We start from the raw sequence: 15,810 nt of genomic DNA, 5'->3' as shown, positions 1-15,810 counted from the left end.
ACCAAAGTGAAAGTTATAGGAGTACTTATAAAATAATGATATATCTAATATAGTAATTTTCTAAACATATCTATCATATAATAGTTAGTTTACCAAGTACGAAACATAACATGAATGAAGGTGTCTCTCTTATCCGTAAAATTAATTGTTTTCTTATTAGAAAGCAAAAAAGGAAAAATATTGAGAAAAAAGTTGATGAAGGATATTGTTACCTTTTAAATACCCTGTTCCCTTTGTACAAGGACCCAAACGAGAAAAAGAATTAAAGAAGGATGTTTCTTTTATTTAACAAGACATACCCCCCAATGTAAGACAACCTCCTCTAATACAAGGAAAACCGCCTTAATAGCCACATTTTTCCGCAATATACAAGACAAATTCTTCAACCACAACTTGGTTACACGATTCAACATAAAAAAATAATAATAATAATAAAAAATTCACAGGACTCGGAGCATATATCTGATGAGTTCTGAATTTAGCAGTCGGTAGATTCTCCATAAATGTGATCAAGAATAGCTATGACTCCAAAAACAAAAGCTTGATCCATCCCAGGTTTCACCACCACATGATAAAAATCCTCCACTTCCTTCATCACCCTCACCTAATAAACAGATCATGAATCAGCACATTTAAGCAACAACTTAATGCTACTTTTATCTGATACTGTGTTATGCGTATTCTCAACTGAAGAAACCAATACCTGTGCTACCTCGTTGCCTTTTGAGTCAACAATACTACAACACTTGTCCGGGAAATAGCCACTGATCTTAAAATCACAGCCTCTGTTCCTGGTGGAGATTCTGATTGCCTTGTTCTTAAACAAACAAGAATTCGGTTCTCTCAAGCTGAAAACCAGCTTCCTTGATCCTTCGTAGTCTAAACTGTAACCTTTCCACTTCTTGTAAATGCTCAAGGCCTCAACTATGCCTCCCTGCACATTTCATCAAAATTAACCTCTTCAATTTGACGCAAAAAAAAAAAAAGAAGAAAGTAAAGTAAATATATACCTTCCGAAGCATGAGAAGCAAAGCGTCTCCATCTCCTTCTCTTAGGATCAAGTCTCCCTTTTTGCCACGAACACCACAACCATCGACCCTGAACATAACCCTCTGGGCACTAGAATCCATCACCACAAAACCACCACCATTCACCACGTGTGGCCTCTTCCTCACTACATGCACCGTCTGAGACGATGAACAGTACAGTTTGCCAACGATCGGCATCGTGCTTGTGTTCGCAGTCATTTGATCGATCCTTCTTTGTCTTAGCTTTCAGGTGGAAGAATCTCTACCAGTCATGGATTGATATAGCTTGTGGAGTTAGATGGAAGTGTGTGGCTTTATTTATGCCACCATTCTCGAGAATGATTACGATGTAGAAACACCTTAGGGAATATGAGTGTTTTAATGCAATCTTGCACGTCTCAAATTTTAAAAAGTGAATGCCTTTTATGGGTGCATAACAGTGATAGCAGAATCTAACAGAGTGGCCAATTCCCTTCACTTTCAGTAAGCCCAGCTCAACATTTCTGTCTGTGTATGATGTCGTGTGCTACTTCATTTCATTCTCACTGTCTTTCTCTTCTTCTGTTTCTTTCTTCACTTCTTCATCTTCCTTCACCCATCCGAATACAGTGTAATGTTACCCTTCTGAAATTGTATGATGTTGTTATCATTTTTTATTTGTGTATATTATACTCTAGGAAGAAAAGGAGAACGTAAATTGATCAGATTTTCGTTTGTAAACACAAAATGTGAAAAGTTTGATTCATTCTCTTTTTAGTAAAGTTGACGAACTGACGTATGATTCATGCACACGCTTCATTTCGGGATTCTTGTCTACGTGGCTGCCTTCGGTAGGTTGCTTTTTCAGTTATCTAAACCTTGGACCACAAAACACAAAAACGGCTATGTAGTTTATTTCTTTTTGTTGGATAAGGTCATGTGTCTTAATCATAACATATTGATTAGATGATCCTATAGCTCAAGAAGACCATGCCTTGTGTAATTAATTAAATATTAATCCTTTTAGTTATGTCAGCATTAATGATTCGTGATTATACTTTACAACTTTTACTATAAATCAGACAAACCACAGTCAATAATCAATAACGAAGTTTCCTTTTTAACGTATTGTTTGGGTTGATGGCTTCTTACATTTGAGTCGAAACCTTTATAGGGAAACTAGAAATTACTTACGGTGTGTTTATGCTTTCTAAATTGATTCTTAATTACCCCGTGTCACCATTTTTAACGTGAAAAAGGTAGAAGATGCAAAAATTACCCTTCAAAATAACTATTTCCAATACACATGTTCGTTACCTACATTTTACATGATGCATTGCAGAAGAACATACTGCAGAATGCACACATGCTGCAAAATTAGCAAAAAGTACCCTCCATTGATTATTTACAGTTCCTCAACTAACCATAAGTCACACGTACGTAACGATTACTGTATGTTTACTTGCATTACAAATAATTAAAGTAACAGCGCAAATTGTCCACGTATCATCAAAGAATTTGTGAGAGAGGCAAATTTAATATATATATTAATAAAAAATAAGGTTTTTGATAATTTAAGTGCTTTGAGTTTGAGCCGTCAAAGAATTGGTGAAGAAAGCATTTAAAAGGTTTCAAAATTAAGCTTTATGAATGAAAAAAAAAAAAGTACTAGTTATTTTTTTATGTTTTTAGTCTCCAGCTTGGGTAACCAAAGTTCAAATGTATTTTTTTTTTGGATACAAAACTAAAAGAAAAGGCATACGTCATTTTTAAAGAAAATTTATCTGTAATTACCAGACAGTTTAAATTTTTTAAATGATTAACAAATATAAGCTTTAATTACAATTAATAAAAATATAAAACATTAAATCTCAAGGTAATAAATAAAATAGATAAAAAAAATAGGTGAATTGTAAGTACTTTGAAAACAAATAAATAAGATATTAGTTTTTTAATCTGAAAATGATATCCTGAAATATTTGGTATAAAATGTCAGATTTATTTTAGGGGTATTTTTTACAAAGTAGGCTAAATAAAAGTTCTTAATTTAAAATTTATTTTGTGATATAAAATTACTTATATAAGAAATCTGATTGAGAAATCCTCTTTTTATTTTAGCCTCTGTTCGCATGAACGAAATTTGCTGTTCACGAGAATTGTCGAAGATAGATTTATGATAATTTCGTGTTCGTTTAAGCTTATTTGTAAAGATGAAAAAGTGAAGATTTGTGAGATTTCACTGTTCAGAGCATCTCGCCAATTTGAAACGATTTGCATAAAGCTGTCAAAACGGGTAATCTGGCTCGACCCGGCCCGGCCTACCACGGGTTGGTCACTTAGTGAGCCAACCCAACCTGACTCATTTATTAGCGAGCCAGAAAAACTTGAACCAGACCCGACCCAACACGGGTTGGTGGGTAAACGGGTTGGCTCACTAGCCCATTTAATTACATTTTTTTTAAAATAAAAAAAAATACAAACTTTCTGTAATTTAAATTTAAACAATTTTCAACTCCTAAAAAATTATGTTAAAAACAATTCAAAATAAAAAGTACAATATAATCCAAATGTCATTCAAAAACAAACACAAAAAACATACAAATAAGTTTTTTATATTCATCATTTTTTGTTCTTGTTGTAACCCTTGACCCTTGTTCTTGTTGTCTCCAAATTCACTAATAAATATTTTCCTAATATCAGAACAATTACAGCAATCAATAAAAAAATATTAATAAAAACAAAAGAGAACCCGTACTCAACAACATCAACAAAAAATTAATAGTTTAATCTGAAACATAATTTTCCAAATTCAAAGATATCAAAAAGAGCTTGTTCAAATAATGTATACTCAAATTGTTTAAATAAAATGAACAAAATCTGATACAAGCATGTCACAACATCAAAAAATCATTTCATGTCTTCAAATCCCCCATAACAAGAAACAAATTCGCAAACCCCTATTTTTGTCATTATAGGGTTTTTGAAAAAAAAAAAAGAAAGAGAAGTGAGAAAACAAAAATATGGAGAAAAGAGAAGAAAAAAAAAGGGTGTTTTACCTACTCCTTGAAGAATTTCAGTGAAGTGAGGGTGANAGCACCGTCAAATAAGAGCAAGTACCGCGAGAGTGATTTGTGAAAGCAGAGGTTACTTTTTTGGTATATACAGGGAGTGAAGAAAGTATTTTAGTTTTNNGGNTTNNNNAANNAAANNANNAANTNAAAAAAATAAAATTAGGTAGGTGGGTTGGTGGGCCAACCCAGCTCACCACGGGTTCAACCCGCATGAGCCGGGTCTAAATGAGCCGGGTTGAAATCTGACCTGCATATAAGTGGGTTGTATTTTTCAAACCCAACCCGGCCCGAACCCGTGACGGGCCGGGTTGGCTCGCGGGTTGTGACCCATTTTGACGGTTATAAATTTGCGCTGATTTAGGTAGAAAAGACTTACATGCCCCTGTACCATTATTAAAAATTCTAACACAATATTCAGGCATAAACGAGTAAATATAAAAAAGCATGCATTGTTTCACGAGGCACCTCTGTGTTGTATCCGGTTGCAGTCATCGGTTGCAGTGCTCCTGATCCTCCTATGCTTCCGCCGAAGCTCCAAGAAGCGAAAAATGCGAGTGAAGCAGAACTCCGACGCGATCTCGCTGGTATCGAAGGAGATCCTGAAGGTGAATATTCTGCAGCTGAAAATCGAAGAGGTGAATGAGGTGTATCCGAAGGAGTAGATGAAGCTTGAAGATAGTCCGTCGATGAAGTCACCGAACATAGGGTGGGGACGCTAGTATAACCTTAGAGAGCTTAAGGTTGCGGTGTAAGGGTTTGCCGAAGGGATGGTCAATGTGTTGTTCTTCTTTGCTTTTTTCTTTGGGGTCCTGGATGATATTATTTTAGTATTTTACCTTTTTATTTGTCTCCTTTTGTTTTTTTATTTATTATATTTTTCCTGATTTCTAGATCTCAGTTTTTTCTTTTCTAGACACGTTAATTTAGCGGGATTAATTTACATAATAAATACTACATTTAAAAATAAATTTATTTTATTACATTATAACTTTCTTAATTTTTTAAAACTAATTTTAATAATTATTTATAATTTTAGTCTATTTATAAACATTTTATAATTAAATATAACATTAATAAATAACATTTTATATTATTTTAATAATTAGGGGTATTTTGGTAAATTTTAATTTCTACCAATTAAACTAATTTTTTAAATCTATCACATCAATCAAATCTTACACTAATTCTCACAAATTTTACTTTCAAATCTACTCTCAATTACCCACAAATCCACTCAAAAAAACAACAACAAAAATTACCCTCAAATCCACTCATATCCATTCAAATCATCTCCCCCAAATTATTTCCTCCAATTCACCTCAAAAGAATAAAGCCTTAAGGAGTTGCTACAAGATACATAAATGATATTATAAAGGCTACTCAGTAAGGTATGGATGGCCTTTATCCGATTTGTTATGGACAGTTAAAAACGGGTTGAATTGGATCAATAAGTTAAATAGAAATAAGTTATTAGAGACATTTTATTATGCATGTAATGAGTTGACTGGCTGAACTAGTTTGACTGTTACTTAAATTTTTTTTTTAATTTTTTAAATTTATTTTTATTTTTTTAAATTTTAATTTTGTGTATATATATATATATATATATATATATATATAATATTTTATATTTTTATATAAGTATATTTAATTATATAAAATATTTTGTAAAATTTTAATTGATTAATTAATGTTTTTAATTAAATAAATTAAAATAATTGTTATATTTATATGTTAAGTTACCACGTAATAATATAACTTAATTTGTAAGAGTTAATAATTTAAATTATAATATTGTTATATATGTATATTTTTAAAAAATATAATATAAAAAAGGATAATCTTTTAAATTATTTTTTATTTTAAATTTTAATAAAATAAAATGTTAATTACTTGAATGAAAGTAATTTGTATTTTGATATGTCGAATTGATGACCTGAAAATACATTATTAATAGATTAAAATTTTCAATCCCACCTATCTCAAGTTAATAAAATGAGTAGAATCTAACTTGTAAGTAAGAAAAAAATCTTTAATTATATATTAAAATTGGAGATTTTGATAATTATTTTAAAATAATTAGATAACTACTTTCTTCAAATAATTATATGATTCTTTCTTTAAAAAAAAATATAATAAAATCAAATTTATTAATAAAATAATATTAATACACATACTTTCTTTTAATTAGCTTTTTGTATTATTTCTCCTTTTAATTATTTTACCTACTTTTGGAAAAGTATTGTACTGTTTCCACTATCGTATAATAATAATTTCACACAATTTCATAATATGAAATGGTTTCTGCATAACTTATTGGTTCAGTGGATTATTCTTTTGCTAATTAAATTAAAGTTTTCTCACATGACTCGACAACTTTACTGTATGTATGTACTGCAGTAGTTATATAAAGTTTTTTGCACCAAAATAAAAAAAGATTACTTTACTTTTTTTTTACCTTTACACTTTCTTTACTTCGAGGAATTTATTGTTTAAAGAGATTAATTTGCGAAGAGATAAGTAGGTAAACAATAACATGTTTTACTAAATCGTTATAAACAATAATAGAACAATTCGTTAATTAATAATAACAAAATCATAATAAATAATAACATAATAATAATTATTATTTTAACTATAATAACAAAATAATATTATTATATTTTAATTTATTAAAAATACGTATTTATCACATCAGTTAAAATATTAAATCTTTTTCTTTCAACTTTATCACTAAATTGATTTATTCCATTTATATTCCTTTACTAATAAGGTACCCTCCCTTCCAACTTTAGATAATATTATATCTAATTTATATGATTTTTTTTTCTTCTCTCTTTTCTCAACTTCATTTCTTTCTTTATTAATTTAAAATGTAATAAAAGATTGAAAAATCCTAAATATTAATATTTTATTTTCTTATTCATGTATCTGTATCAATATATTAGTATTCGAACCCTAGATTTAAGTGTCTTTTCCGATAAATTATTTCCTAATTAAGTTGGGCAAATCTTAAATTCATGTTAAGCTGTTAAGCACTCTCTTTTCCAACTTATTTTTACTTGTCCTTAAAAAACATAAATTTGTAATATTATTAATAAATATATTATTCTCATTTTTAATTTTAATTTATAATGATTTATTTACATCGTATTTATATTTGTAGTTATTAGAGTGAAAGAAAGAAAAAGAAAAAAAAAATCATATTTATATATGTTGATGAACAGATAAATGGAAAAGACAAATTTATAACTTTTTTTGGTGTCGTTGTTAAGACAAAAAAAATGAAAAACTTTCGAGAGTGTGACATCATTTAAAAGTAAGATAAATCTTCTATATATATAAATGGATGTATACCAATCTTGGAAGGTTTAGTTAAATTTAATTTATTTTTTAAAATAATATCAAAATTATAAATTATAATTTAATTTATCAAAATTTATTATTTATTTTATTTATTATTTCACTTATTATTGGTTGTAGTTAGACCACCAATTAATTTTTAATTGTACGTTCAATTCACGGGTATTATAGCCACAAATTAAAATTTATTTTAGCAAAAATTATTATTTAATGAATATATTGTTTTACTTATTATCATATCGCTATTAAGCCTCTGATCAATTTTATAAAATTAAAGTATATTTTGAAATTTATTTCTAAATATTATACTATTTTATAACAAATTTCACTACTTTAGTGTGAATTTTCATGAACCATACCATAAAGGTTTTATAGAAAATAGTGTTGTTTGATTGAAAAAACAAATAAGTAAATTTTCAATCGCGATAAATTCTTTTAATGGACTATTATAGTTGACCTACATATAAATTATACAAATAAATGTAGCACACAGCATTTATAAAAAAAATAACACAATTCATTATCCGTTATAACATGGTTAATGATGTTGTTTTAGTACATTGCCTAATTAATTACATAATAAATTATTTATAATATTATTATAATGGGTATATAACATATTAAGATCTTAATAAAATATAAATAATATTAAAATAAAAATAATAATATATAAATAACTATGACAATATTAATAATAAAATATTTAAATTTTAATATTGCATGAAAAATAATAGACATAATAAATAATAATTATTAATAACAATAATAAAATAAATTCATATCAAACCACTAATAAATATAAAAAATATTAATATTAATAAAATTAAAATTCATAGCTTAATTATTTATCATGAGAAGAATAATACTTTTTATCAATTTTAAATTTATTATTTTGATAAAATCATCCATAATTTTTTACAAATATTTTTATTTTCTTTCATTTTTTATTGTCTTGTTTTTAATTAAATAACTTATTCTCTTTATGTTATTTTTTTTATTTTCTAATAGAAATCTAAATATGAATTTAAGTTCTACCGTGGATAAATTTGAAAAAGTTAAGTACTATATAAGGTAAAAGATTCATAAATCAATTATTTTAAGTTTTTTGTTGAAAGTAATATTAATTATTTGTGTGGATTAGACTGGGATTTTATTGATGTTGCGTTTTTTAGTGAATTTTTTTATCGATAGACACATTAATGATATGATGATTTTGTATTAAAAGTCTTTCTGACCAAGAGTTTAGATAAGTGTATCATGTTAATGAACCACGATACGAAAAAAATATCCATGGTTAAGAATGTTTTTTTCTCAATAAAGAGTATATAAATGTAGAAATGACTCATCTTTAAGAATTTTTTTTTTTAAATCCAAGTATGACTTTAAATCTTACATTGAATAAAAATAAAAAAAGTTTAACATTACCTAAATTAAAGTTTAACATTAAGATGATTTTGGTTGAAAATATCATTTATCATTTGTATAAGTTGATGTAAGAACTTATTAATATTTTGTGTCTTTAATGAATTTTTTCCTTAATAAACTTTTCATTTTTTTTTCATTCACTTAAATCCATTCTGCAATCTAAAATTCAATTTTAAAGTGAGATAAGAAAAACATTGTGTTTTATTTAGTCTCATCCTTTATTGTCGAAGTCGGTAATATTTGAAGAATTGAAATTTTAATTATTTCCATTGTGACACCCGGGGCACAGATGAAGGCGGGGAGTAATCATCGGTGCAAGAAGTATGGACAAGGAGTGACTTCTGGCAGGCTTTCAGTGAAAGAAACACATGGATGAATTGAACATATAGCGGGATGAGAGGGATCTAGAGATTGTATAGGTATGAGACTATACGGTTGAAGGATAGCTTAAAGGGAATTAATTTAGCTACTCATATCATCAAAATGCATTTAATTTAACCTGAAGTAATTTGAGATGGGTGACCTTCTGAAAAGTTTTTACAAAAAATGTGAGTGATGACAAAATACATTGAAAAGTCTCATGTTAATGTATGGAGACAGTTAACAATCTCTCTAAATTGTGGGGCGTTACATCATCACACTTAGAATTAATTAAAAAAAGAAAAACTCAATTGAGTTAAACAACAAGTTTTAGACCCAAGAAAACCTGACGAATAATTTTGTTTTTGTATGTGGTTTTTTTTCTTATCTTAGTCTATCTTTTTGCATCATGTTGTGTACTATTTGCGTTGTTATGTTTTCGGACCCTCTGGTATCAATTTCATGCCCTTTCCCATATTTCTGCTTCCATGTTTCATTTCAAATTTCACATTCCATCTTAAACGGTCACTCAAATCAGTAACTACATAAAACCATAAAAAGACTTAAAATAACCGTTTTTATTGTGATTGGTGCACGTGGCACGCTGTAAGCAGGTTTTAGAAGGTGTGGAGGTGACCCACGGGTGAGTGAAGAAAGATAAAAAGTGGGCAATGATTGATTGCCGGAATCCCAAAATTCACCGCTAGGCTCACGTTAGATTGAAGGTTGTTGAGGGATTCTAAGATGCGCCGGAAACACGGTAAGACACGTCATGAATGAGTTTTACTTTTAACCCTTTTTGGCGCATAAGTTAGAACTTTGGGAAAGAGCGGCAAGTGCTTCCATGACATGTCTGTTTCATCCTGGCCCCACCCTTCCCTCCTTCTACGCGCTACTCCCCAAATCCTTCAATTTAAATTAATTATAAATGTAAAAGCATAATTAAAATATCATTTTAAACTCATAATGATGTATTAATTTTTATGATTATTATTTCAGAAAGAGATATTAAGGTTTAGAAATTGATAATATAAATAAGGTCTACACTAGTAGTACGGAAAAAGAAGGCAACATTTGGGGAATTTGAATGACAGCTGATTGATTGTTCTCAACTATACGCATTCATTTTTTTCCATTACATCCACAACGTTTACTTCTTTCCTCCTACATTTTGACTCTTCGTTTCTGCAAAGTTATAATTTTTAACTAAAAAAGTAACAACAATTAATACCATGACACTATACATGCTTGTCTGCTTATCGTCAAAACAAATGTTATGGATGATTATAAAAAATTATTCCATCATCAATTATAGCTGATTTATGAGCTGTTAATTACATTCCATGTGTACCATATGAAGTATATTAATTGAAATTGATTGTTATTTATGGACAATTAAACAGGTATTAACATGTCAAATTGCATTATGTTTCGCAAATATACAGGATTAATGATTAATTATTGGGTTTGATTATCTAAAATATATTGCGTTAATGATTAATCAATATGTTTGGCTGTCAAAAACCGATGTTCAGATACAATTTATTTATTCTACTAGATACAATTTATTTATTTATTCTATGTTCAGAGTGTCTTCTACCTGTCAATCCCTAATCGAAAAGAATTGCATGAAAAGATGGACTATCGGAACATAACAAGAAAGGACAATTGACCCTTGAAATAGACAACTTTTAATGTTTTAAGTTAAGAATTTCAACTCAACCGAAACACTATCAAATCTATCAATAATTTGAAGAGTAGAAGGAAAGAAAAAGAGGAAAATAACATATATTTTTTTGTTGATAAGACAACGTTAGACTGGCGTCATTTGTGCATAAGAAGCTGAGGTGAAATATGTTTTAGACATGTCACATACGAAATTGTATGAAAGGGAAGTGAATGTACAGTGCTAAATATGGAATGATGGAGTGGTGATGGGAAAGAACAAGAACAATATGGAAGACAACTTATCTTGCATTAATGCTGCGTCTAAGCTGCATGGCCCAATCAGCAATTATTGATTTTATTCCTTCCAAATTTCATTGTTCCATCTGTGCCTTAAAAACTCAAACCTATGTATACAATTTAAGCAAAACATTGCTTCTGCTTTTTTAAAAATTCCCACATCAATCTCAGCTTCTAAGAATCAACTTCTTCTATATACTTCCATTATCTAATTTTATTAAACCATTAATTGGAATATGTGGAGTAAAGTTTCACTAATGTATCTAATCTTTTAGCTTTTATTGACATTAATTAATAGTAGCTCTTTAATTAATGTTCTAGCTCAGAAGTGGAGTACTCTTCACATTAAAGTCAAAAATTTAATGATATTACTGATTATTTAATGTAAAAGAAACATATGTTTTTTTTTTAATGTCAAACATGTTATTTACTGAAAAAAATTACATAAACATTAAAATAAAGTATTAAATGACAGATGTACAAATGTCAATTATAGAGAAGACTAAACAGTTACTAATAATTGAAATTTTATGACAACTATCTTATATTATTTTTGTAAATTTTATGATAATATTAATAATTTATGAATGTCAAACAGTTAAAAAAGATAATAAAAAAATATTTTTCGAAAGAGGAATTCATTAAAGAAACCACTTCAGAAGAAAAAAAATGGTTGTTAAAAAGCTAAGGATTTTGGGATTAAACACTTGAAATTATGAGTAAAAAATTTTAAATAAAAAAATTAAAAAATACAAATATTAGAAATTATTATAAATGATTGCTTGTATGTCCAACAAATCACACAATTTAATGTGGAATTCCAGCTTCATTTTCTAAAGTTACGAGAAAATATATATGAATAAAAAAAAATATACTTTAACATTTTTACACTAATTTGACATACTATTTCTCACTCTTTTATTATAAAAATAATATAAAATGAACGTAGATGTTTTATTATACTATTATGAATAAAATTTTGATGAAAAGAAATTTGAAAAATCTAAATGAACTTTGTGATATCAATGGAGTTGAAGTCAAAGAAAAAAAATACTTTGTGATAACAATTTTAAAGATCGATTTTGTTGAGACAAAAGAAGATAGAGAAAATAAAATAAAAATAAACATTTTGTAAGAAAAAGGATATGGAGAAATAAATTGGTGGAATTTCTTTTTGAAAAAAAAAAAAACTTCAAATACGAGCAAAAGTATTATTGCTTCAACACAATCATGAGTAGAAAATTGTGGCCTAATATAAGAAATTTAGACAAACTTATTAGTTATTAAATTCTATATTACTTTCCTAACTTATTTGGCTTTATAAATGTTTTATAACGAAGTGATGCTAATATTTCAAACTTAACACAGAGAAGATGACTAATTCATTTAATATGTATTGTAACATTGTTAATCTTTTAAGTAGTTTTAATTTTGAAAAACAATCAATTTTGAATCTTAAGAAAAGTCAAGATTAATTCAATATTCTTTAACAACCTTCACTTTAGAGTTTAAATCTTTTGAACTAAAAATTATTTGGGTGTTGCTCCCTTCATCTTTCCAAGTGGGTCCTACACCTCCTCACTATTTTAATTTATTTCAAAAATATCCTACACATACTCACTATTTTCTTTTATACCAAAAATATCCTATACCTTCCCAGTGTCCTTAACCATCTTTCTCTTTCTCTCTATATTAATGGAGCATTTATATGATTCAGATTTGAATTTGTAATATACTACAAAAACAAAAGAACTAAATAAATTCTAAATCTTTAACAATTTTTTTTTTTATATTTTAAGTATTTAATAATATTTTTATATTATTTATCTAATAAATTAAACATTTTATTCAAGTTATTTGAGTCAAGGTGGGTTAAAAATATAATGTTAAAAATTATAGATATTATGTGTAAAAAAAACACACATATATAAACATTTTTCAAGAAATTTAGAGCAAAATTTTACCATTTATTAAGTAATTTGAAAAGAAAAAAATATATTCAACAAGATTCAAACTTATTTAAGAAAATATATCACAAGTTCAAATTTGAGTAATGTAAATGCTCCATTAATGAGATACTCGAGAAAAACAAAAAATATTGTTAAAATACTAAGAAAGTGTAAGGTATTTTTGGAATGAAAGTAAATAGTGAGGAGGTGTATAATATTTTTAAAATAAATTAAAATAATTGAGAGGTTGAGGAGGTGGAGGGAGCAACACCCAAACTATTTTTATGTGGTAACAAATGTTCAAATCGATCTTCAATAATAATTGAATAAATAAAATTATTTACTACGTATAAAATATATTCAATTCAAAACGAATTTTCCGCTGAATATGCAATTTCATTAAAACATGATCTTTAATGCATATTACATTTTTTTTTATGAAACTTAGATTCCATTTTTTTATAATACAAGTACCAATATTTTCATTTTTGGGTGAGACATTATCACCTCTTTTTTAGTTTAACAAAAAAAAGATTTAGAAACTTAACAAAAAAAAAAAACTGTTACTTTCAAGAATCAAATTGTTCGTTAGGGATTTTTTTCTTATAACTTTTGTCGTTATTTTTATTTTTTATAAATCTGGCAAAGAATCAAACATTATATAATATTGTATAATCTCTCAAATTTTCAATCTTATTTTGTTATGTATTCTCTAACTTCTTTTAACTCCATTTTTACAAAACTATTTTAGAACTTTTTATTTATCTTTTTTTCTTGTCATGTTTCTTATATAGTATAAGTGTCTTTCTTTTTTTCAATATATTTTTCTGAAATCTTATTTACATAAGGTACAATCTAATAAAAAGTAAAAATAAAAAACAATTCTACAAAGTTAACGAGAAATCATAAAAAGATCAAGAAAAAAAGTATTCATAGAAATCATACTTAATCTTTTTAAAATAATTTCTACTAAAGAGAAAAAATGAAATCTAATAATAATTACATTAAAAAATGTTACAATATTACACTTGAACTATAACTTTTATTACTAACTTGTAGTTTATTCTTTTTTTTTTTGTTAATTTTTTTCTTTAATTCAATATCCAAGACAAATTCTCCCTTTCCCCAGTTAGTTTAATGAACACACACAAAAGTCTTGGTAGGCTTTGTAAATTATATTGTAGTCTGTACCACTCTAAAATTTGAATTTACAATTTCAAACACGGAAGAAAAAAAGTTATTTTTAGAAAAACTAACTCACAATAATTGAATATAATAATAGTGGTCTATTAATTAGGAATTATCACTTAAATTTCTTCTTATAAAAAAATACGTTATTCAATAAAATAATAACTTGTTAACAATCTATATATGTATAGATAATTTATTTTAAAAACACGTAGAAATAGTCAGTAGGCATAAAATTATTTGTAACTTGAAGTTTTTTTTTTCAGAAATAAAAACAAAATTGTAATATGAGGTTTCTTAGGAATAGTAAGAGTCTATATTTTTTTTTTGTGTTGAGAACAAAAGGATTTATTTTATGATTTTTTTAAATAAAAGTCTTGCCATAGGAATTTTGTAATGAAGAGTTACTTATTTTTAGGGTCTCTCTTTTCCTTTTTTCATTTATTTTTACTTATTAATTCTTTATAATTGCGATTACATTCTTCTTTGAGAAAGTGATTCTTACAATTTTAAAGAAATACATCAATTTATACTTATATATAAGAATTATTTGAAAACAAATCATTTTATGATATTTTTGAACACAAATTGGGATTAATTCACACTTCTTTAACCTCTCTAGTAGTGTTTGTAATTCAATAAGCAGCTTCAATACGAGACATGTTCACTTGAAGAGTGACTTTTACAACATTTGATTTCTTGTTTGGTAAGAAAAGGTATGTTGTTTGAAATTGACTGAAACACCCATACAATGAATATGTTGTGGAGAAGAGTTGGTATGTCATCACACCATTTGTATTAAATGTGAATCAATATTGTGTTTAAGAAATTCTAATGAACAGCTTCTTGTAAAATTTAACTCTTAATCCATTTTTATGATTTTTTTATAAATGTCTAAGTACCAGCTTATTTTACATCAAAATAACTTGTAGGTTAAATTATAGTTTCTATTCCTTTATTTATTTATAAATGTTAATATCTTTCCTCTATTTTCAAAATCTTTAATTTAATTTCTATAATTGATTTTGTACTGTAACCTTATTTTATACAACAATAAAAAAAAAGTCTGCAAAACAGGACTTAAACACTTTGAGTAAAAATCAGGATAAAAATATGTAGGTTAAACTTGTGTTAGATGATTGGTTATTTATTTATTAAATTGAATTTTCTAAATGAGAACAACTATTATTAATGTAACAAAAAAAAAATTATGACTTGAAAGAGAGTTGGTGTAACAATTTAATTGCTACAAGATTATAATACATATAAAATAATCTATATACGAATGGATTTATCTATAAAAATAATTATGTAATATTGATTCTTATACCTATATGTGTATCTTATGCATTTATAAATATTGCATGATGACAACCAATTAAAGGTGCTAAAATAACTACTATGAATACCATAAATTTTAAATTTATTCGAAGTATATATATATATATATATATATATATATATATATATATATATATATAT

At 26.7% G+C, this 15,810-nt stretch overlaps 1 protein-coding gene across 1 annotated transcript; it reads right to left on the bottom strand.

The window, feature by feature from the left end:
- Positions 1-262: 262 nt before the first annotated feature.
- On the bottom strand, positions 263-1,341 carry LOC106767867 (protein LURP-one-related 6). Its single transcript, XM_014652823.2, has 3 exons — positions 1,011-1,341; positions 704-934; positions 263-604 (listed from the first exon to the last, which is right to left on the bottom strand). Exons 1-3 carry the CDS (start codon positions 1,245-1,247, stop codon positions 479-481), a joined length of 594 nt encoding a protein of 197 aa, XP_014508309.1. The 5' UTR covers positions 1,248-1,341; the 3' UTR covers positions 263-478.
- Positions 1,342-15,810: the final 14,469 nt, after the last annotated feature.

This window comes from Vigna radiata, chromosome 7 (genome assembly GCF_000741045.1).
Source record: "Vigna radiata var. radiata cultivar VC1973A chromosome 7, Vradiata_ver6, whole genome shotgun sequence".
Taxonomy (NCBI): domain Eukaryota; kingdom Viridiplantae; phylum Streptophyta; class Magnoliopsida; order Fabales; family Fabaceae; genus Vigna; species Vigna radiata.
Note: the sequence above shows the minus strand (reverse complement) of the source record. Positions and strands in the feature narration are given on the sequence as shown.